Below are 21,801 nucleotides of genomic sequence, written 5' to 3' on the forward strand. Positions count from 1 at the left end.
GAGTCCGCTCCTGATCTGTGGGCTGAGATCGAAGGAAGATCGAGGCTCGCCGCGGGAAGAATGAGCCTCTGGACCCGGCCCTCCAGAATTGCCCGGTTTCTCTGAGGATCTGATAACATCGTTCCGAGATCACACAAGATCGGTGAGCTCAAGAGATGGAGCCCCTTCGAGATAGTATCAAGCTGTGAATTGGTCGCTTCGGTGTCTCGTCGAGAGCCTTCACAGCTCTGGTTCATGAGGCGAAGAATTTTCGGATCAGCGGAGGCCGGCGGGACAACCTCGAGAATCGCGACGTGAATGGAGCTGCAATATTGAACATGTGATTGGAGAGCGAGCTTGATCGCATGGAAATGAATCAAACCGAAAGTGACCGAAGCTCCTGGATCGCATTGTTTCCTTGGGTGATTGAAGGACCCACGGTTCGACGAATGGTGATCGATTCCCTTGAAAGGGATCGCACTCGCTGGAGACACCCGCGGATCCTCGTACCGAATATCGCTTGTCCTGGAGGAGAGGATCTTCGAAAGGCTGAAGATGCAAATCGATGAATCAATTCCCTGTATCTGGGAGAAGCCCAACGATGACAGCACTCAGGAGCAATACTGAACCCTCCGTACAGAATTTCACCCCGGCTCGACTGAATGCCCCCGGCTAATGCAATCGAATCACATATCGACATGTATGCATTATCATGATCCTACCCGGGCGGATTAGCTCGGAGAGACATTTCTAAATTCCACATGATTGCTATCCGGATCCAATCTCAAGGTACGATAAACTGTCGATTCAGAGGAGAGAGTGCGAATTTCGAAATTAGGCCAGAACCCCTGATTACTTGCGATTGGAATCCGACTCTGCGACCCTGCATTCCGATTCGAGTTGAAAGCTTCGGCTCCTCTCCTCACAGGAATGCTTCGCCTTATGGAATTCGGAGAGAGGCGATGCGACGTGGTTTCTGAGAGTACTTAAACACTGCGGTCATGGTTGATATTCACTAAGTGCAATCAATTCACTGAGGATAGCAGGAGAGGACGTCCGCTTCCTACGATTCACTAAGCTATTTCCACCGGAACGACCTCTTATCTAAGTCAACCTTGTCGTCCATCATGGGAAGCTCTCAGGAAGTACGTACCGTCGAAACGATGGAGTTTATTCCGTACCCGTATGTGCCACGGGAGGAGGAGTGGTGTGCCATTTCCGGCATCGAGAGGTTCGAGGACGAGGATGAAGAAGATTCCCTGCAGTCCTCAACCTCATTCTCCGCCGAGGATACCGAATCGAGTGCTGAGTTAACCTCGCACATAGCAAAGAACGGAAGGATCCGTCCGGCGCCGAAGATGTCCCAAATGAAGGAGACTCTGCGCAAGGTCTCCCGACGAGTCTCCAGGATGAAGTTCTTCCAGTGTGTTATCTCCAGACTCACCTCGAGGTGAACTTGCCCTACGATCTGCATGCACTCACGATCGGGCCTTCAACAGAGAAGGTTTGGCGCCACATTGTTATTTCGGATCGTCAATGATCCTTGTTAGAGAAAAGAACATCGAAATAAAATTCTGTCTCTTCCGAATGACCGCCACCGAAAGCTTTTCTTAATTACATCCAAGATTCGGAGGTGGGAAGGCCATGTCCGTAGGCATTCATGAAATCGCGATGCGATCGCGCTTCGTGTCTGAGGCGACGATGCCCGAGGAATCTCCTCCATCGATTCCCTTCTACCCATCCAGGGGACAGCTATCGGTACCAGAAGGCACTCGGGCATCAGGGAGATGACGCGATGCGATTTCCGTGGGTCTGCCCTCTAGCGCGGACTGCGAATTAGGAGTGATCCATCGAACACCCTGCTAGTTCTGACAACGAGGATCCCCTGGTTTCGATTTCCTCCCTCGCCTAGGCATTTTGATCGTTTCTCGAGACGCGAGCGCGCATTCGCCGATTTACAGTAGAATCGTGATTCAATGAGCCTCCGGGTGATACTTGTGTATGTAAGAAGCGGAGGGTAAGAGTAAGACGAGCGTTTGATTCGCGAATTGTTGGGGAATCGTTTGGGGACTCCTCGACTCGGTCCCCGACTTCAAACCTTTGCTAAATGTTGCCTTAGAATTGACGTTACGATGCTGTGATCCCACCGTGGATGAAATCCTCCTCCTCGCAGGTGATGGTGTCGGGTTTCTTCTCGCGCCTCTCTCATTCAGAAGAATCATTGGCTAATACCAGTATTCTTAGGAGGCGCTTCCTAGGATCTAACCTCCCCATCTGCAGCGGGAGAGGCAGCCTCAAATCTTGAGAAAATACATCCGTCCCCACGCTTCCACACGGATTGATTCGGTGAAGAAGATTCTCAACTCCCGGACGAGGAGTTGTTCAGGCTAGTTTCCGAACTCGAAGTCCTCTCCTGATCTGTGGGCTGAGATTGAAGGAAGATCGAGGCTCGCCGTGAGAAGGATGAGCCTTTGGACCCGGTCCTCCAGCATTGCCCGGTTTCTCTGAGGATCTGTTAACATCGTTCCGAGATCACACAAGATCGGTGAGCTCAAGAGATGGAACCCCGTCGAGATAGTATCAAGCTGTGAATCGGTCGCTATGGTGTCTCGTCGGGAGCCTTCACAGCTTTGGTACATGAGGCGAAGAGTTTCTGCATCAGCGGAGGCCGGCGGGACAACCACGAGAATAGCAACGTGAATGGAGCTGCAAAATTGAACATGCGATTGGAGAGCAAGGTTGATCGCATGGAAATGAATCAACTCGAAAGTGATCGAAACTCCAGGATCGCATTGTTTCCTTGGGAGATTGAATGACCCGCGGTTCGACGAATGGTGATCGATTCCCCGTACAGAATTTCACCCCGGCTCGACTGAATGCCCCCGGCTAATGCAATCGAATCACATATCGACATGTATGCATTATCGTGATCCTACTCGGGCGGATTAGCTCGCAGAGAGACAGTCACCTAAGAGATCCGGAGATCAGAGCAAGTTTTTCTAAAGAAGCTGATAAGTTTCAGATGAATGATTTATTTCTTCTCGAGTTGTCAGAAAAATAGAAAGCCCATGCAGGATACATGTCTCAATGCTGCCGAGTCTTCAACCGCGGACTCCAGAAGTCCATTTCCGCGGCGTAGTCTGTGGAGCGGAGGGGAAAGCTGATCGTGGCAGCGTGATCGAATGGAATTCGTCTTTGATCAGGCTGTAGGTGACCCTGTTCTTCTTGGTGGCTGTCGGTCTTTGTCCGGGGCGGGGTTCACCGATTGCTTTCGGGTTGCAGGATCTCTTCTCGCTGTCGAGATCCGGTTGGAGTCGAGTTACGTGCTTCTCACGATCAGCTTCTTCTTTGATTTCTCCCAATGTTTTCGGGGCCTGTATTCTGATCCTCGGCACCCAGCAATTTTTCTCGAGCTCACAGACGTCTTCCATCATGAAGATTATCCTCTGCGGCAGATGTTTCGCGTGGGATTTACGCGCTCTTTTATTCAACGAGATCAGGTTCCTGAGCCTGTGGAGTAGCATGCTGAATTCTGTGGGGAGAAATCATGGTCTTAAGAAGGGTGACGACGAAAACTGCGGAGAGAATCCCGGAAATGCCGAGGAACGATACATAATGGGAAATAAGTTGGAGAAAACTTACTTTTTTCAGTTTTGGCGGCTTCTCGACCTCCTTCTTTGCCCTCCGAGGAGACCTTTTTGCCCACCGTCGTAAACAGCTTGCATGCACAAACGACGGAAGCCTCGTCATCGGGCGTTCTCAGCAGCTTCAGGAAGCACTCATGCATGATGGCGTAGCTGAGAACGCCTAGATTGTAGAGCTGCCCGATGAATGTCATGAGACCGAGAGAGCGTCTCTTCGTCTTCTGATCTGCCTCGTCGGAGAGCTCCTGGAGCTCCTTCCGCTCCCGTTTCGGTTTGCAGGCCGCAAGTTGAGCTTTGCGGCCCCTTTGGAGCTCGTTCTCCTGCTCTTTGCTAGCGGCGGTATCCTTCTCGAACTCCGCCTGACATTTCTGCAGCAGGAGCTGTCGGAAGTTGACTCGCTTCTTCGGATCCCCTTCACTCGCCACAGAAAACTCCCTGAGAAGGGTGTTGCACAGCTGCGCGTAGGTGCACGCGAAATGCGTTTCGTCCAGCGCCTTGTCCAAGACGAGACAGGTGATGTGCGAGAGCTGTTTTTGAGATTTTATCTCTAACGCCTTCACCTGAGTCAAGAGAGCCTCAAATTTCTCTGGTGTCAACTTGTTGAGGATGCTCCTGAACTTCCTGAAGAGAACTTCGTCGGCACTTTCGGTCGCAGCTCTCCTCGGTTTCCAAGCTTGCGCGGAAACTTTGAGCTTGATATCTTCGTCCTTGCGAAGACTGACCGCCGTCTTCGGTCCGACCTTCTTGAGCCGATCCGGGACTGCTGCTCTAACCCAATCCATCTGAGCAGTCGCCGTGGGTACGCGGCGCGCCCCTCCGATCCGTCTCTCCTCCTGGAGCCTTCCGAGTCCGGCACCGGACGATCCTCGAGGCGCAAGTGATGGCTCAGTCGAAGTACCTCGCTTCTCCGAGACTCCGACCGGAATCCCTGGTCCCTGCGGAGCTCGGGGCCTCTCCTGGTGCTCAGCTACCGATGAGCGGCGAAGAGGCGCTTCGGAAGCGACTGGCGAGCCCCGGAGGAGGACGTCCTGAAGAACTTCGGGGTTGATGACGGGCCGGTCGAAAGACACTTTGCCAGGTCGTATGCCTGACGCAGAGTTGAACCTACCAGTGGCGTTGTTGGACTGGACGAACATTTTCTAAGCTTTCGGTTGGAGTAAGCGTTTGAGAGTACGATGAGATACGTGCAGGCTCTCCCACGGAGAATCGAGAGCGAATGGTCCAGAAAAAGAAAGAACCCTGGTTTTATCGGAGAACGGAGCGCGGCGCCATCCGGAGTGAAGCTCGGAAATGATGCGGGTCCAAGTTAGGAATTCGATGTAGAGTCACACCCCCGCTGTTCTTTGATCGGGGTCGAAGTTCGGCAAAAAGGATCACTGATTGCTATATCAACCCCAAGACACATCTTGCAGTGCACGCGGTGCGTTTGCAGAGCTTCGGTGTATAGACCCCAGCTCCGGAAAGTCCACAGATTGGAGCGATCCGAACGAGGAATATCGTACTGCAGGGGTCTGTCTCAGGATATCTCAGACCAGCCCGTCTAACTGCAGGATTCCAGCAGCACCGATGGGACAATCTCATTGCCGCAGCCCGAACGGCAAGTCCTTCAGATATCTCTAAGCTTCGAGCTGAATTGATTCAAAGCTTATCCGCGGATCCGTCGAGGATGTACATACATATGTATGATGGTATTATGGATCGCAGACCGCCCTCGATAGTCTTATGAGATGATGGCATGTCCGCCTGCTTCTCGCGCGTATGAAAATATCAAAGGCGGTCTGCGATCTACCTATGTACGTATATCGTCGACGAATCCGAACTCCGACGCTTCCTTCAAGCTCACCAGGAGCTCGCAGTTCCTCGGAAGGAGGCGACGGAGGAATTGACCTCACCCGACTAATACGCATCTCAGTGACTCTGACTGAACTAAGCTGAAGAAAGCGTGTGTCATGGATGACCCGAAGAGCATGGCATAGAGGTCCCTGATCCGAGAAGATACTGAAGTGCCAAAAACGCAACTAGGATGACTGAGCTCGCCGGCATTCTATCGAAGCTGTCTGATGAGTTGAAAACCGGCAGGCTCAAGCGTGATGCTCGATTAGTTAACAGGAAATAGGTAGCTTCTGAAAAATATTCCCCTGGCTCAGTGATGGACTGACATCGCTATTTTATTCTATCGAGGGGATTGGATTCCGAGCCTCGCAACCGGCTCTAATTGGCTCGCACCCTGCGTGAGACTGGGACCATTGTTTTGACTGACACTCACGCATCAAGGAGGAATACGATATCGCCTTCCTGCTCCCTTGGTCTTTCTCCACGGAAAGAACCCCCCGCGGAAGGAAGTAGACAAGGCCCAGGGCGCGAAGCCGTTTCACGGTGTACCGTTAGATGTTGAGCGTCGTATGATGATAGGGTTATATCCGACATTTGGACAGGGCGAATAGACCTTCAGCGCTGCTCCATTTTGGGACCCGGAATTCTTGAAGGCTGTGTGCGATGATCTATGTACAATTTTCGATGATCTGTTCTCCGTCTGTGGTCGGATACTAGGGTCATTACGTCATGAATGTTCTTCGCGCAAGAGCCGGCAAGCTTCTGCCAAGCATACCGAATAATTAATCGTTGCAACGATTGTGTCACCGTATCGAGATCCCTGGAGAGCATATTGAATTGGCTGTGGAGCGACGTGAAAGTCGAAACCTCTTCGAATCAGAACTCCCGCGTGGATATTCGCTGACTCGAATCAGATGATGGCAGCGTTCGCTTCATGTGAGCGGGAGAGAATTCGGGGACCCCTTGAGAACGCACTTGATAAACTTCCTCGATCTATTCTCGAGAGGAGCAGGCCGCTTATCTCGTTGGAATCATGCATGTCGATCGAGCCAATGAGAGAATGTCGGCTTCCTGTCAAACTCTGCGTTCATCTCCCCAATCGACTCAAGTTTTCGAAAGTGGAATCTGCTTTGAGAATCACAGTCGTTCCAGCTTCGATCAAACTCGGAGCTCCATTTCGCTCTGCAACCACTCCACGTACGTAGGCGAAAAATCGTGCTCATGTCCGGGTCGAAGGCGATCGTTCTCGGGAAACTTCCAACAGAGTTTCACCTGGGGAACGCACGTGTGTATCCGCGAAGTTCTCTCTGCTCCCATCTGAAGCCATGTTCTCATTGCGGGCGGTCTTGTGCCGTTTTCATGACATGCGCACGAGGTCACGTTACGTGTGAGGACTGTAATCTGCCGACAGAGCCATCGAATAACAGTGAACTCGACGAGGAGTTGCGCATCCAGTGCAAAATCTGCAAGGGAATCGTACCGGCGGTGAGGGTCGTTCTGTCGCCTTGGTTCCTGCAGATGCTGCGATTCGCCTGCGGATGCGATGTCCAAGGGACTCTGAGCGATATCAAGTCGCACCTGCGAAAAGTCGGAGTATGCGAACGCACCGTCCCTAAGAAAGTCAAGTTCGCCGAGGACGAGGGGGGCTGCCCCGTGGAGAATTTGAAGATGATATTCGCGGAATACGATCGCTGCGTTGAAGAAATGAGGCGTGGGATGACTTTGGCGGAAAACCACGTGGATCACTACAGAGCGACTCCCGCAAGGTTGCAGATCGTGTTCGGGAGTCGCGGGATACTACTCCTGGGGTGCATGAAGACTGCGTCTGGCGTATGGAAGCTCGTGGAGCCCGGACGATACCCCCATCGAATACAAGGGATGCCACTCATCATCGCACATGACGAAGTCGAAGCAGAGCGTGAGCGGTGGCTGAACGTGAAAATCGGTCCGGCAAAACGGCAGAAAAACAGGACCCACAGAATGCGCGTCTGTCTGAAGCTCCATGATGCTAGAGGAGGCTGGGTCAGCATGAGGAGTTTCGACACCTACGACCCCGACACGCAGTCATTCATCCATCCCTGTTTCGACGGCAGCGACGATGATTCTCTCTATGATATCGGTAACATACTCTGTCTCCGAAATTTGGACGACATGATCTGTGGCGGTAGTCTCTGTATATCCGTTGACGTGAACCCGATATCCTAGTAGAGTCGCATGGAGTTCCCCGCGGGGTGCGGGGAGGAATCAAGCCTAAATAACACCCCGAAGATCAGAGAATTCTTTGGATCAGGAAGTAGCGTTCGGCTTGAGATCCGTCTCTCAAAGCCAGATCTTTGCGGATATAATCTTTATTCAGGGCTATGTATGCATCAGGTTCCTGTGAAGAAATGATCACCCTCGAAGCCGAGTTCAGTATTTCCAATCTCGAATAAATCTCTTCTTTCCGGAACATTCGTGGTTGTCTTGGAATCGCGGGCCAACTTTTCTGGTCTGCCAGGAGAATCTCGACCCCCTGAAGTCAAGCTCCGCTTGTCCGCGGTGGATCGCGATTGAGAATGGTGCTTAGACGGGGCACGTCGCTCCCCAGGAACGTCATTTCCAGCCAGTTCTCGAGATGGGAGCCCGATTGTGCGTGATCCTCGCGCGCGGGATTCCCAAGAGAGTTCCGGCTTCTTTCCTGGGCTCCACAATGGAACAAGGTTGGCAACTTGGGGAGCGTAACTCCATCGCAGACAAAGCACACTTCCCAATAAGTGCGGGAATGAAGCCTGCGCTGGTAGGCCGAGCTGGGCTTGCGAAACCAAGGTTCAGATTCGAGACCTCAGAGCGAGGCTCCACGCCCCAGGGAGTCGGGTTCATGATGCACTGGAAGGTCCTACTGCGAACCCGGAGTGAACATTTCATTGATTATATTATATGATATGAACATTGACTTTGAGTCAAGGGAGCTCGACGACGGACCCTCTCGGGCTCCGGGATAAATCTGTTTCTGAAATAATCTCCAAGAGATGATGTTGAGATTGAACACTTTATTTAGCGTACTCTGGCATATACAAACATGAATCTCAATGCAACAATTAGAACTTTCATTTGTTTCATAGTATGGCTAGGGTCAGGTTGAACAGGAGCTTGGAGACTGAACTCCATCTTGAATGTTCCTAGCTATTCTCGCACTAGACTTTCGTCTTGGACGTCACCGAACTTTGTTCTCACAGTGCATCTGTGCGTACATCTTTCTACTGTTCATTTCGCTTCACATACCCTCTCAGGTAAGCTCAGTAGAGCTCCGGGCTCCACTAAGAACTAATCGGCTCAGTTTTAGTCGTATGTTCACCATCAGGCAAGTTTTGGATACCTTGTTCATCAGCCGTCAGTATCAAATATCTGGCTGAGTTTGAAAATTCGATAGGCTAATCTGAGGTCTTTGGCGAGTGATATCAAACACTGGCACAAGTCTTGCCAATGCCAGATGATCGATTCGAATACTGCGGTCACTAGCTCGTCAAGCCGTACCCGACGGTTCATCTGGATCTCTGGCGATGCCATCGGGGCTTCGAAGAAATGCGTTGAAAAAAATAAATACACCTGTTGCTCCCGGTATCCGGATAGGATGTGGAGACAGGTGATGGCGTTCGTCACTGGAAGTTGTAGAACTCGATGAGAAGTTTTACTAAGGACATTCAACCGCATAGATTATGGATCACAGATTCCGCCTTTATTTCTTCGAAAGCTCAACTTCCGGAGATTCATCAAATCTAGATACCTAAGTTGTCCGCTTCGAATATCCTCTATCAAAATTACGTCAGTAGAACCTTTCCAGAAGACGGCTCAAACATCTCAAACAGGACACAATGTCAGTTTTTTCTTCTGTTTCAGTTTCTCCGCAAGATCCATCAGAGTTTTGCTGCGGCTGTCTCTCTTTCGATTCTCCTCTGCTTCCTTACGCATGTCCTCAAGATCTTCTTGACGACCGAGGCGAGCGGAGCGAGCCTGGAACAAAGTCATCGAGAGTTAGATGATGAAGAGCATCCTGCGGCTTCTCCGCAGAAATTTCATGGTAAAATGGACAAATCAAGGATTTCGATCGTTGAAGAACACTCACCTCTTCGGCCATGCATCTCGTGAAGGAACTCTCTTCGATGTCGTCGTCATCCATGTTCCGGTATTTCGTTTTATCGTACTTGAAAATCTGTTTGATATCTTCGGAGTATCTTTTCGCATATGGATCATCGATTGGGCCATCGTCGATGAAGTCCTCCTCGTATTGATCGAGATCCTCATCGTCTTCCTCATCTTCCGAGTCCACCCTGGATTGATTGCGTTGCAAAGCTACAAGTTTCTTCTTGAGATGCACTTCCTCAGCGAGGCGGGCTCGCTTGGCCTGCAGCCTGGGGGGGGGGGGGAAACGGAGCTTCAGTTGATTTTGATCAGACACACGAAAAATTCTCAAACGAGCCGTGCTGAGATCACGACCGGAGGCTCGATATCCCTGACGTGGCTCTGCTAGATATCCTTCAAATTCGAGAACAGAATGAGTCGTACCTTCTTCGTCGTTCCTCCTCTTCATCGGCCAAACGCTCTTTTTGAAGTTGCGCAAGCTTCCTGGCCATCTCTGCGCGAAGTTTCTCCTTGGCGGATGACGACATGCTCTGAACGGAAACATTGCCATTTTGGGCCTTACCAAGATTCCCATTGGAGACCACCGGAGCTGTTGTTGGTTTCCGAGCAGTGGAGGATTGAGCGATATTATTTGGTTTCCTCGCCGGAGCTGGATAAGAATATCTCTATATTGGTTTACGCCTTCAATGGTTAAACGAGCCATCCCGATTCACGAATGAATCGCTCGCTATTGAGCTAATGACCTTATACCCGATCAAAAGTATCTGGGAACTGAACTCACCATTGCTGCTTCTCGACGAAGTTGATCCATTGTGCGATGTTCGCGGCTTATCCTTATCACAGGATTGCTTTTTATCCTTCGGTTTTTCGGACCTGTCTCTTGAGGTGCTGCCAGTACTACTGTGACTACTCGTGGTTGGAGCAGAATGAACTTTCTCTCTCAACTTCTCCCCGCTCGATTTACCAAGCTCCTTCTTACTATCGTTCTCCGACTTCTTGTGTTTGTTCATTTTGTGACTCTCCGAACTTTGGCCAAGCTTAGGTATACGTGGGATCGATGAGAAGTCGCGACGTTTGGAGAAGGCTTCTTCCTCCATGAGTCTCTTTTTCTCGGACTGTGTCATCAATCGTTCTTCGGAAGCAGCTGCCTGTTTCCTCTCGAGTTCTCGGAGCGGATTCACGATAGCTCCGAAAGACTTCTCCTCAGCATTCTTCTGAGCCATTCTCATAAGCTCGTTAATATCTGTGACTCTAGGCGCTGCCGTTGGAGTGTATTTCACCTGATGGAGAGAAGCAAATCGGTCACAGTTAGATTCGTAGGTCAAAGGTACCAGAGAATAGTGACTGTCACCTAAGTACGATCCGAGTATGGGATAATTCCAGTTGAGGCGAACCTTTTTAGCTGTTTCCGTGGTACCAGTGAAGGTTTCGTACTTCCGCTTGCGCTTGTTCTTTTCTTGTTCCTTCGCCTTGATCGATTGGATGACTTTCTGCGGGTCTTGAGCTGTGGGGTAGATAAGAATTGATTTTCAACACATATCCATCAAGGTGAGAATAAGGGGAAAAGTCGAGAACCATTAGGTTCCCTGACAGTTTCAGATATAAAGAATCTGAGTACTCACCAGTCTTGTTCTTTTCTCTGCGGTCAGCGGCTTTGTTCATTCGCTCAATGAAGTCTCGGCGGTCCTTTTGAACCTTCTGCCACTGCTTCTTGCATTTCTCAGAGTGCTCCTGTTCGGCTTTCCGAAGACCGTTGCGATCCTTGTAGTTCACTTCGTCTCGCCGAGTAGATTCGACGGCTTTCGCTATGAGATTCGCACCTGAAAGGGGATTGCATTAGTCTCTCATCTATCACGGTCTCTCTCCACTCTGAAAATCGTATCCGAGCTCGTCCTCGATTGTAGAATTTCGGAGGCAAGTGAGCATCGAAAGATTTGATTCACCAATGTTCGTCCAGAGATCGAATACTCACGTCCATCTCGTCGTTCCCGCTCTCTCTTTTCGATCAAAGCCCGGATCGCGTCAGGGTTCACCTGTGTCTTTGGAAGCTTCTTCGGGGGACTGAAGTCCAAAGAGAACCGTTTCTGTAAAACAAGGGAAACATACTTTAGATTCGATCGGTCATTCCGTTCCCGGAAGAGCTCAAAATGAACTTCTTTGGTCATCTGCACGGATCGGACAGCCTCCGACCGAGTCAACCACGAGCTTCTCCACGCACTTGAGCTGGGTCGACTCCGGCTTGACAACGCGATAGCCAACCCAAGTTTGGCCTGAAAGGCTGATAAAATCTGGGGCTGCCCCTCTGACAAACAGAATCGATCAATCTCAAATCTGATGTTCAAGGGTTCAAGAGCATCGAAATATCTCTTGATAAGAGCACATAGCGAGCCTCATGAAGTGCCGACGGAAGAACCCTGAATGGGTACGGAATACAAGCATCGTTGTCAGCCAGATAGATGGAACATTGAACATTTCCGTCTATCTGATCGTCACCTCCGCATGAACTGGATAGATAGGGGAGCTCTGAGAATGAGACGAGTGTCCGAATTTTGATAGATCACGGATACCGTATCTCAATCGCTTGACTAGTGTATAGAGACCACATAGTTTCGAATATCAGGAAGATGTCTTCATGGAGCACGTACATCATGCATGAATTCGATTGTTTCGGCGTAATCGAGTAAGGAAGTACCGATACTTCCACAGAAAGTCAGATCTCTACGGATATAAAGTTAGAAATCGAACTATCGGACTATCTACGGTAAAAGAGAAAAAGGAACACTTACTCGAGTCGGGATGGACTTGTTTTTCTCGGCTTCTCGGAGTAATCCGTTGATGTTCATGTTTCCTGAATTGGCACCGCGACTCAGCACTTTCACAGTTTTCACCTCGGACAGAGTGTACTCAAGCCACCTGGACGAGACTACCCCCGAGACTGCGGTGCATCATCTTTTATGGAATCAGCCTGCGAAGCTGCGAGAGCTCTGATGAAGTCTTCTTCACCACCAGCTGGGAGAGAAGTGGCGAAGCGATCACGCTGCTCGCCAGAGCGACGGTGGCGCCGACATTCGAATTCCTCGCGGTGGCGATTCATTAAAACTTCTTCCCCTCTCTCTTCATAGTACTCTGATGACCCCTTGCTCGTTAGTCAAGAATCCTCTCAGCTCTCTCGTGAGTGAACGGGGCGATAACGGAATTGCGAATCAGCGGAAAACCCTCACTCAGGTCTTTCATCGGAATTCCTGAGAGGGATCGAATTTCTCGAATAGGTAGATGGAGGTTTGCAGAGCCTCACCCTCACCTATGCGTCAGAGTTCCCCCTAAATGATCTGAAATGGACTGTGGATCGAATACTCTTTCCACTATCATCATACGCGATCGGTTCCGAAGCACACAGGTCCGTCAGGAGGAACATACCGACGTAGCACAGCGCAGGAGCCGTGTAAATTCGCCCGAGCAATGCCTGTTGCCGCGGACCGATTCCCTCCAGAATCACACATCGTGAAATCGAGCGATAGTTTCGAAGGCTCGTGATCGATCCCAACATATAGGTGGGACGTTACCCCCTTTCGTGCGGAGGTCTCACATGAGGGATCCGAATATGGGGGAATCCCTGCATGGAAGAATGATTTCCTCCTCTCGGCTTTGCTTGGGATCAATCATCATGACATGATTGAAACGAAGTGACATGACTCGAAATGGTGGTCATTGGACGGTAGAACACGGGGCGATGGGTTCCGAGAAGGACCGCTTCGCCTGCGGTCGATGAAACTCGATGGGCTCGGGTATAATGCTCGGTCGCCTCATCCGACCCGGAAAGGATGAGAGCTGACTGACATGAGTCACTCGATTTCGAAATTGGCGAATTCCAGAGCTTTCATGGGCTTCGAATTGAAGGTACCTCGATTGCGAGAATAATGCCGATGGTCTCGAGGAACCGCTTCTTATCGCATTGAAAGAATCCCAATGATGTTTTTGTTCACTGGGGCGTTCGCGGAGCATGGATAGGCTTGATTTCGGAAACGAAGTCTCTCGGAGTGTTTCAGAAGTACTGCTTCCTAATCGCGTCAAAGATCCCCCTCGTATCTCACGGATGAACGGCCACCGAAGTCCGGGATCGATATGCCGAGTTTCCTCCGATGCTAGAACCCCCGGGAGCCTCCCGGCATCGGAATATCCTCAGTCGGGAATTGAAATCCGGAGAACATTTCCCCACAATACTCTTCTCTTTTCGCGGAACTCCGTCTCGAGCAGCGAGCGGGGAATTGCTCGCGGATAGAGCGACCGATCTCCCGGTCGGATGATTATCTGGAAGTCTCCTGTTTTCCGTTATCCGTGACGAATTCCACTGGGGAATTGTTCTGGGAATTCTTTCGCTATATCCACCGATCGTGCAGACGCCGGACCAATACTCCGGTCGGCTTGAGCTTCATCTCTTTCCGGAAAAAAACGTCGGACTTTCAGCCGGTATCTCCCGCCAGGGAGCGAATCTGTATCCGAACTCCCACCCCATGTCTCCAGCAGAGCTGGATCCTCCTCATCTCCTAAATCAAGTGCTCCAAACTAATAACATTCGACCGCTTAGTTATCTGACGATCCAGACACGCGGCTATGGGCAATTATTTCTCTCTTCCACAACGGCAACCTTCGCGAAATGATAAATAGCGACGGCCGGTTCCCCCGGTCGAAGGCTCTCGAGCTTCTGAAGCGGGAAATCGGATAGAGCTTCGAGGTTAGACTCCATTTTGAACGGGGATTCTGTATATGATTGTAGTCGTCATCCACCTTCACTCAACTAAGGCGCATCCAGCCGGATGCCGGCGCTTGTTCAAATCGCCCTATACGCATCGAGTTCTGCTGTGGAGCCGAGCACTTAGGGAGTTCCTCATTGATCCGGGCCGCTCGGAAGAAAGTTCTGTATGCCTCCAGAATCGAGACCCTCTGAGGGCAACAGGAGACAGCGATTCACGGGATTTTCCTCCACTGATTCTGCGCACTCCATCGCAACGCGACCCATCCCAGAAAATGACGTTTGCGCTACCTGTATGCACGAGCATGGTATGTTTGCCCCTTCATTGAGTCACCGGGTCCGCTTCCAGGGAATGAGCCTCGTACGTCCGAGGGTAACTCCGGAGAGAGATCTCGGTCGACAAAAACTTCACTGGATTCCCCCTGCGACTTTGATGAAAACAGTCAACACCGCTCGGAGCCAGCGTTCGATTGTTTTGTGACTAGTTCCCCGATCACATCGAAAATCGCCCCGCAGAAAAGGGCTCTTGGCGAAGTAATATTTTCGAGTAGATGCCAGAGATGGGACGTGTGGCATCCGTTGTTCCCCGGAGCCTGTCCCCTGGATCTGAATAGAATCCTGATGATCTATTCACGCTGTCGATCCACCCTAGGATGAACACGGAAATGCATCAGATAATTCTGATGCTCGGTTATGCGGAATGGGGACACAGGACTCGTCGCCAGCTCCGCAATGATTTAGAGGCCTACGCGATCTGAGGAGATGATTCCGGGAAACTCGGGATCATTAGGTCAGCCTTCGACATTTTCCGATTCGGGCGATGCGGGCGTTTACTCGATCATATCGAGTTGGCCAGGGAAAGATAAGTGAGTCGTAGATTATATCCACTCTGGTGTTTCCGTAAGTTCCGTACATAGCCTTTCTGAGCGGGCTCTGGGATTGTGTCCTTCCACGACGTCTCGTTTTCTACGACCCGAGCTTTTGCAACAACGGAATCCATCCAGTCCATCGCTGCGATTCCTCTGTAGGACATTTGATGAATTCTACCTGTCCGGCTACACCATTCCCGAAATGGCTCTGTATCAGGAATCGGGTTCTCTCCTGACTCGCAGCGTCCAGCTCTCCCTCAACCGGAATCAATCGGCAGCATCAGCGAGCTCTTCAATTGCTGGATTTTCGTGACTCATGCGGTCAGAAAGATAGTTCAATCCGCCTCAGAAATGTTACCGTAGAAGTCACTACGCTCTGTACGGAAGGAAGCCGATCTAGAAATGAGCGTCCTCATAACTCATTTCTTGGGAAAAAGAGTAATGAGTCCCGGATCCGTGCAGCTGATTCAGACCGGAATCGATCACACCGGGGAAGCGTCAGTGTGAAAAAAATTTCCGAGCGCCGACCAAGTCTCATTCATCGCCGCGGTTGATGCTCCGCTGATCGGAGAGGCTTGGATCGCCCAAAAGCCAGAAATATCATTGATCGCATGGGATATCGGCTCTCTGACCTGATCGAGTCGGGAACAGAATACGAATAACTGTCTGTCTCTCTCTGGGCGTCCTCCAATATTCTCCAGGCTCTCCGGAATTCTAGGAATCGCTTCCCTTCTCTGCATTGGTTCTCCTCGATGGGCAACCACGGATACTTCGTCCAGCCCGAGCGCGAATTTCGGAAGTCGAACTGATGCAAAACTGAGACCCGAGCGCGAAGTCGGTCTCTCGATCGTCACTTCCCTCCGCTCGCAGCGATTACATCTGACTCTTCGTAATGACGTCAGGGACCGTGTCGAGCCGGGACCTGTTCGACGCTCGTGGAGCCCGAAGTCTATTCCTGCTCAAAGGTGCGTTCGGAAAGCAGTTACGTATGGCCCGCTTCCGCGTAGTCCGTAGTTGTGGCTACAGCCAAGCGGAAACGACCCTGCTCGGAGTCCCGGCATCGAGGCGAAAAAGTTTGGAACTGAGCCAGAGACCTTCAAGGTCGCAGACTCGAGCCATTTCTGCTGAAAGCTATATTTCTGCAAGTTTACTCCTCGGTCGACTTCTTGCTTATTATATTCATGGATGTGTGGCATTCGAAGAGGAAACGCCCGAGTATACATGCATTTGACGAGGCATGTAAGCCAGAGTTCTGAGGCTCCGGCCGAAATGTAGCCTCGTGATGAATCTCTGCTTCTCAATGTGACTGTTGCGACGTTCCGACTTCCTTGGACTTATTTCGACTTCGTGACCGCTCCTTTTAGCGTTCCAATCAGAAACGATGTGTGTACGATATGTGCGATCCATGAAGCCCTAAACCGAATTCAGAGCGGAGGGAACTCATTCATGAAGGATTGCTTCCGCGACTTCCCACCGAAGTCAATTTATCAGAGCTCCCGCTCTTCATGGCGTTGGCGGTTCTGAGGGGACCAACCGGGAAGCGCGCGAATCAGAGTCGAACGCGACCAACTCTGATGCTCGAAGTACCCGAGTCTATCGAAAGGTCTCGAGCTTGGCCGCACGAAACTCGGAACTCGTCGACATCTCGTTCCGAAGACAGAGTCGGCGACTCCGTATGAGAGTCCACCGTCGCTTCTGGGTCTCTCGACGAAACGAAGCTCGACGAATACTTGAGAGACTCAGTCGACAATCAAGGAAGAGGAGACCAAAATCGAGTTACTCGAAACACACACGGAGCCTCCAGACTCCGGAGCAGAGAGCGAGAGACTTCATTCGTGATGCCCAAGCAGGGGAAACGTTCGCGTACGATCTAAGCTTCTATCAACCGACACGACTTCGTCACCGGGAAAACCCGAGATTCGCCTGGAACCTCCCGGGGTGGGAATCTGATTCAGGGCGGCTCTCCTAAATAGTTCCTACACCGGAGAACTTAATTTAGACTAGGTCTTCTCCTATTCGTCAGGCAATGTGTTGCATTTGGCAGACCATAGCGTGTGTCCGCGCTCTCGGAGCTCTGCCGTGCTCGGGTCCTTAGCGAGTCGTTGCCGGCGGAAGACCGTGGTACGGGTCGTTGAGTCCTAACTGGATTCACTGCATCGGAGAATTCCGCAACTCAGGAGCCTAAGCCGGCTCCACATTCAGCTGCGTGCTGTACGTTGTAGAAACATTCCAAAGTCACAAGAGGAATTCGTTGGAATATCTGCTAGATGATTGAAAGTATTCGCGCGATCGCGTAGAGCTGCTATAACCGGTTTTGTAGACTGCCTCTTAAATTGTTGGGAGCCGACGCGAATCGACCTCTTCGGGATTAGCAAACAGGCTCGATAGGCGAGCTTAGAAAAAAAGCATTCGATCCTTCTCGGAGTACTCTCCTCCAAACGAGATCCATATCATGGACATAAACATTCCTGTAGAAACCTGTAGGTCGGTTCATGCCTTGAAGGTATTCGATCGACCGGATCATCCTATCCCAACAACCGTCGCGTCGATTTCGAATCCCGATGGGATCAGACGGCGGCCGGCCACGAAATTCTTCAATTCAACTCTTTGAAATCCAAGGCAAACGCTTCGCTATTCGCGGCTACGTTCTTCCCCCAGTCGGGTCATCTTTTTCTCGCTCTTTCGTTCCGAGAGGAGCGCGCTTGTCCAACCCGATATGACCTTGGAGTGGAACATGTTAATGACGATGCTGAAGGCGCCTCCCCAAACTTTTCCAATGAGCAACGAGCAACCAACTCATGACTAACTAGTTCAAAGGTGCCAAAATTGCTGTTTCGAGCAGTTCCGGCAAGTTTGGAATTGTTCCAGGGTCTACCCTGTCATTAAGCCCGACAAGAGCGCCGTACCGAACTTCCACCGAGGGTGCTTCACCAGAGGGGGGGGGCAGAGTTTTCATTCTACGGTTATTCGAGCAGTGCACCCGTTTTTGAGCAGACGAATCTTCACCGCGAATAGTCAGCTGCCTACGGGCTAGACACAATCCAACCGCGACGAGTTGCGACAGACGAGGTCTGTTCTCAGCCCTTTGCGCCTGTGATCATAGTTTAATAGCCTACAGAATGACACGCACGCACATTCCCGGCGAAACTCGCCGCTCTTAGTTGTCAGCGAAATATGTGTGCGTATGGTCGGCGCTTTCGTCGGGACTGTAAACACTGATCCGGAGTTTGTAAGTGGAACTTGGAGCTCCCAGCTCCGAATCGAGGCCATCAAGTGCTTGAGATGGTCATCTTGGCAGCAATTCATCTATCAGTGGGGGAATCCTGCAAAGTATCCTTTCCGAGCTGACTCGTCCACTCTCCACCTTACGAGAGCTCAGCTACAACCAAAGCCAATTGGAACGCCTTCGGCAAATCTTGTGTGGGATTGGATTATTGTTATCAATGGGCTGTGCTGCCCACCGGGCTTCGCCGTTTGAGGCTCACGTCCCTGAGTTCGAAGTCGACATTGTTCAGAGTTTTTCCAGCTTGGATTGGCAGGTTGACGCAGCTGACTAATCCGAGTATTGACTCGATGGATGTGAGCGACAAGACGCCCACGAAAAACGGAAGCTCTTACACTGTTGTTCCATGGGAGCGGGGCAGAAAAAACGCGACTCAGGGGACGTGCCTGGAAGTTGGGATGGAGTCTCTGAAATATTGTATCGCATCTCGACATTCGCGAAAGTAGCCGCGTTCGTCAAGCCCGAGCACGGTCGAGAGCGATCCTCCATCCTGGAGATTTTTCCATAACGTGGTCGAAAAGACCGCTCTCCATAACCCACCGGTCGAGCGAAGGACCGTGGGTGTCACTGGCGTGGTTCGTCGGAGTGAGGCTTGAAAACGGAGAAAAATAAAACCCGATTCGCGATGCCTCAGAATAGATGCTCTCATATAGACGGTGGTGGCATTACTCCCGGGACACCTTGCAGGCCGGAGATGACTGCTGAGGCGAAGCGATAATAGACCTGAAAGCAATAAGCCTCTACTACGTTGCTATGTCATCTCCATGCACAGTCGATTAATCACTGCGGGTAGGAAGTAAGATCATCCACTCAGACATCGGAGTCCTAGATCTCCGTGGTAAGAAGCGGATAATAATTGAGAACGGATCCCGGTATGCCCAACGGGAAACAAGCAAGAATTTTGCGTCTACTCATTCAGTTTCTGGGTCTCCATCCGATGAGACTCACAATGTGATTGACCCGGCTTAATCAAGTGACTCCGAATGTTTCGATATCAATCCGGAAATGATCCGAGAAAACCTCGCAGAAGCTCTCAGTGAGATGTATGCCCTTCCTCGATATGAGGTGAACCATGGGCCGGATATCGATGTTGCTATCCACTGGGACGCTTGCATGGGAACCTAATTAACATCAATGACCGAGTGGGTACGGAGTGAGAATGCGGGCGCTGGGCTTTTTGGTACCGCACGTTGCGCGGACAAAAAATCACCCTCGGGGCATGTGCCCGCTCTCATATCTCTTCTGTTCTATCCATCTCCGTCTCTAGGTTTTCGGCCTCGCTCGGCTAACGGAGATTCCGAGCGACGGCCTGCTTCGAGAGGACTTTTTCCCCTTACCGCGTCGAAAATCCAAATCCGATTGTTTTTCAGATTACGCTCATTCGAAGTCGGTCACAACGAGGCGAAAGCGACGAAATTGCCTTCCGATGGTCGAGCCCAGGAACGGATTTCCTCTCCTGCGTTCTTTTTGTTTCTCAGGCGCTCACTGAACAAGTCTCCTTGGGCTGCATAAGCTCGGAAAAAGGGCGTCCTTCTCCTCGATACTTCCATCATTAGCAGCATCGTCGGCTGCGATGTATCCGAGAGCGTCTCGGAGTTCGAATCGGAAAATCAATCTTCGAGAGGCTCGATGAGTGGGAGCTCGGGAACACTCGAACTTTCCTCAGCGCGGCTATTTTCGATCGTGACTTCTATGATGTAGGTAGCAGACCTTCTCTGGATTCCGACTCACATGCGGGGGCGTAAGCGGAATCCGTAAGCTTCCTGTTAACTTCCAGAGCAACGCAACGACGCGGGAACAGAGAACGGGCCGGACAGAAATGGCGCTGAAATGAACAGGCGGAAACTCAGCTCGCACGTCGCATGGCAAACCCAACCGGAAGGCAGTCGGGTGATTGTGCTCATGAGTATGCCCATAGACGGAACGTCAACGTGAGCGTCTCGGAAAGTCATTGTTGCTTGCTCCTTTCCGGTGTTCGCAAGCGTTGCGAGCGACGTGATTCCCGAGTCCACATCTACAGGGAAGGAAGTAGGCGCTGGATCTCTTCCGCTCTCTCGTCGTATTCCATTCAGGACTTTGGTATTCGTTCTCTGGAATCAATTCCACCAATTTATCAATTTCACCCTCGAAGAAGCAAGCGGGACTGCGCGATAATCGAGCCGCGGTCCAAGTAAGGTGAAATAGGGTCGTCACTTCCTCTGTAAATGAGGTTGATGTGCGCAAATGCTCCATATCTGGTCACAGGACTTCCATAGCGTGTATCCAGGAAATAGGTCGAGCCGGTCTCGAGTTATGAATTTCGAAACAGAGCTACTACTGTGGCGAAGGCTAGGAGCGGCCAGCTGGTCTTCGGGATCTCTTTGAATTTTTCCCTCACTCGATGGACCTGGGTGTCAGAAGACACAAATGAATGTGTATCGGAAGCTCTCCAGGAAGTCGTCTCCAATCGCTCCCAGTTCTTGAGCAATGACATGAGTTCACGAATGCTTCCCCGAAACGCTCGAAGCCATGAATAAGGATTCGGTCGGTGATACCTCTCTGGATATATCGAGCGCTTCAATTCTCGCCGAGTAAAAACCTGATGGACACGCATCGGGAATATTCCTCGAGAGCCAGGGGGAATGACGTGCCGTGGTAGGAAGGACCCGCGAGTCTGGATACACGGCAGCAGCCGGTCGACATCAAGATGGGACGAGCGGTATAAGTCCCGACGGTGCCGTCCCCGTCATCCTCATATCGGACGCAATCATGTGGGAGACTGTACGCGTCAAACCCAAATTTTGCGTACGTCGTTATCTCATGGCTACCTTTGCCTTTTAAAGCTCTTCGATGAGAGAACTCGTTCTTTTAGGGATCCGATTCGGATAGGTTGCTACATCAAGGGCTCGTGAGCGATGAATTCTCGACAGACTTTCGATAATAAAATCGGTGTCTCTTCCAAGAATCCATCTGCACTTCGAGAGTCGAATTCCTCGATAGCCGTGCGGTCAATTCAGAACTGCTCCGATCGGGTGCGACTCCGACAAGTCGAGCCTTTTTGGCGAATTGAATATTTTCTCCTGGTTTGTTCCCTGAGCGATCTCCGGTCGCGTATTACGCTAGAGGGATGCCATGCGTCGCTTGAGATTTCAATCTCAATCAGGATTTGCATCATTCACCCCTGAGAAACGCTGTCTTCTGGCGATTATCGGGGCTCTTTGAAGCGCTTTTTCTTTTCCCAACGCGTCCGGCCGGAGGAACGGTGGACGGAGAAAAGAGCCTTTTTCCGGATCGGTCAAGGTAAACATCATTCGAAAGAAGTCGAGAAGATTCGTGGTCGGGAAC

At 51.1% G+C, this 21,801-nt stretch overlaps 2 protein-coding genes across 2 annotated transcripts; both read right to left on the reverse strand.

Annotated features, from left to right (window-relative positions):
- Positions 1 to 3,080: 3,080 nt before the first annotated feature.
- LOC100898623 (eukaryotic translation initiation factor 4 gamma 3-like) lies at positions 3,081 to 4,405 on the reverse strand. Its single transcript, XM_003748571.1, has 2 exons — positions 3,622 to 4,405; positions 3,081 to 3,511 (listed from the first exon to the last, which is right to left on the reverse strand). Exons 1-2 carry the CDS (start codon positions 4,403 to 4,405, stop codon positions 3,081 to 3,083), a joined length of 1,215 nt encoding a protein of 404 aa, XP_003748619.1.
- A 4,080-nt stretch (positions 4,406 to 8,485) lies between these two features.
- Positions 8,486 to 12,418, reverse strand: LOC108864946 (protein SPT2 homolog). The gene is made up of 9 exons (XM_029112920.1): positions 12,362 to 12,418; positions 11,548 to 11,659; positions 11,198 to 11,395; positions 10,938 to 11,079; positions 10,357 to 10,838; positions 9,999 to 10,224; positions 9,559 to 9,844; positions 9,269 to 9,446; positions 8,486 to 9,094 (listed from the first exon to the last, which is right to left on the reverse strand). Exons 1-8 carry the CDS (start codon positions 12,416 to 12,418, stop codon positions 9,294 to 9,296), a joined length of 1,656 nt encoding a protein of 551 aa, XP_028968753.1. The 3' UTR covers positions 8,486 to 9,094; positions 9,269 to 9,293.
- Between the last annotated feature and the right edge of the window lie 9,383 nt (positions 12,419 to 21,801).

The sequence above is a fragment of the Galendromus occidentalis genome, unplaced genomic scaffold, assembly GCF_000255335.2.
Source record: "Galendromus occidentalis unplaced genomic scaffold, Mocc_1.1 scf7180000077536, whole genome shotgun sequence".
NCBI classification, from domain to species: Eukaryota; Metazoa; Arthropoda; class Arachnida; order Mesostigmata; family Phytoseiidae; genus Galendromus; species Galendromus occidentalis.

What these genes read in the sequence shown, in the direction of transcription:
- LOC108864946 (XM_029112920.1), bottom strand. Translation starts at nt 12,418, where the DNA reads ATGAACATCAACGGATTACTCCGAGAAGCCGAGAAAAACAAGTCCATC. An exon ending in GCGGGAACGACGAGATGGAC is followed by an intron (nt 11,396 to 11,547) that starts GTGAGTATTCGA and finishes ATCCCCTTTCAG; the next exon opens with GTGCGAATCTCATAGCGAAA. An exon ending in GAGGAGGAACGACGAAGAAG is followed by an intron (nt 9,845 to 9,998) that starts GTACGACTCATT and finishes CCCCCCCCCCAG; the next exon opens with GCTGCAGGCCAAGCGAGCCC.
- LOC100898623 (XM_003748571.1), bottom strand. Translation starts at nt 4,405, where the DNA reads ATGGATTGGGTTAGAGCAGCAGTCCCGGATCGGCTCAAGAAGGTCGGA. An exon ending in AGCCGCCAAAACTGAAAAAA is followed by an intron (nt 3,512 to 3,621) that starts GTAAGTTTTCTC and finishes TTCTCCCCACAG; the next exon opens with AATTCAGCATGCTACTCCAC.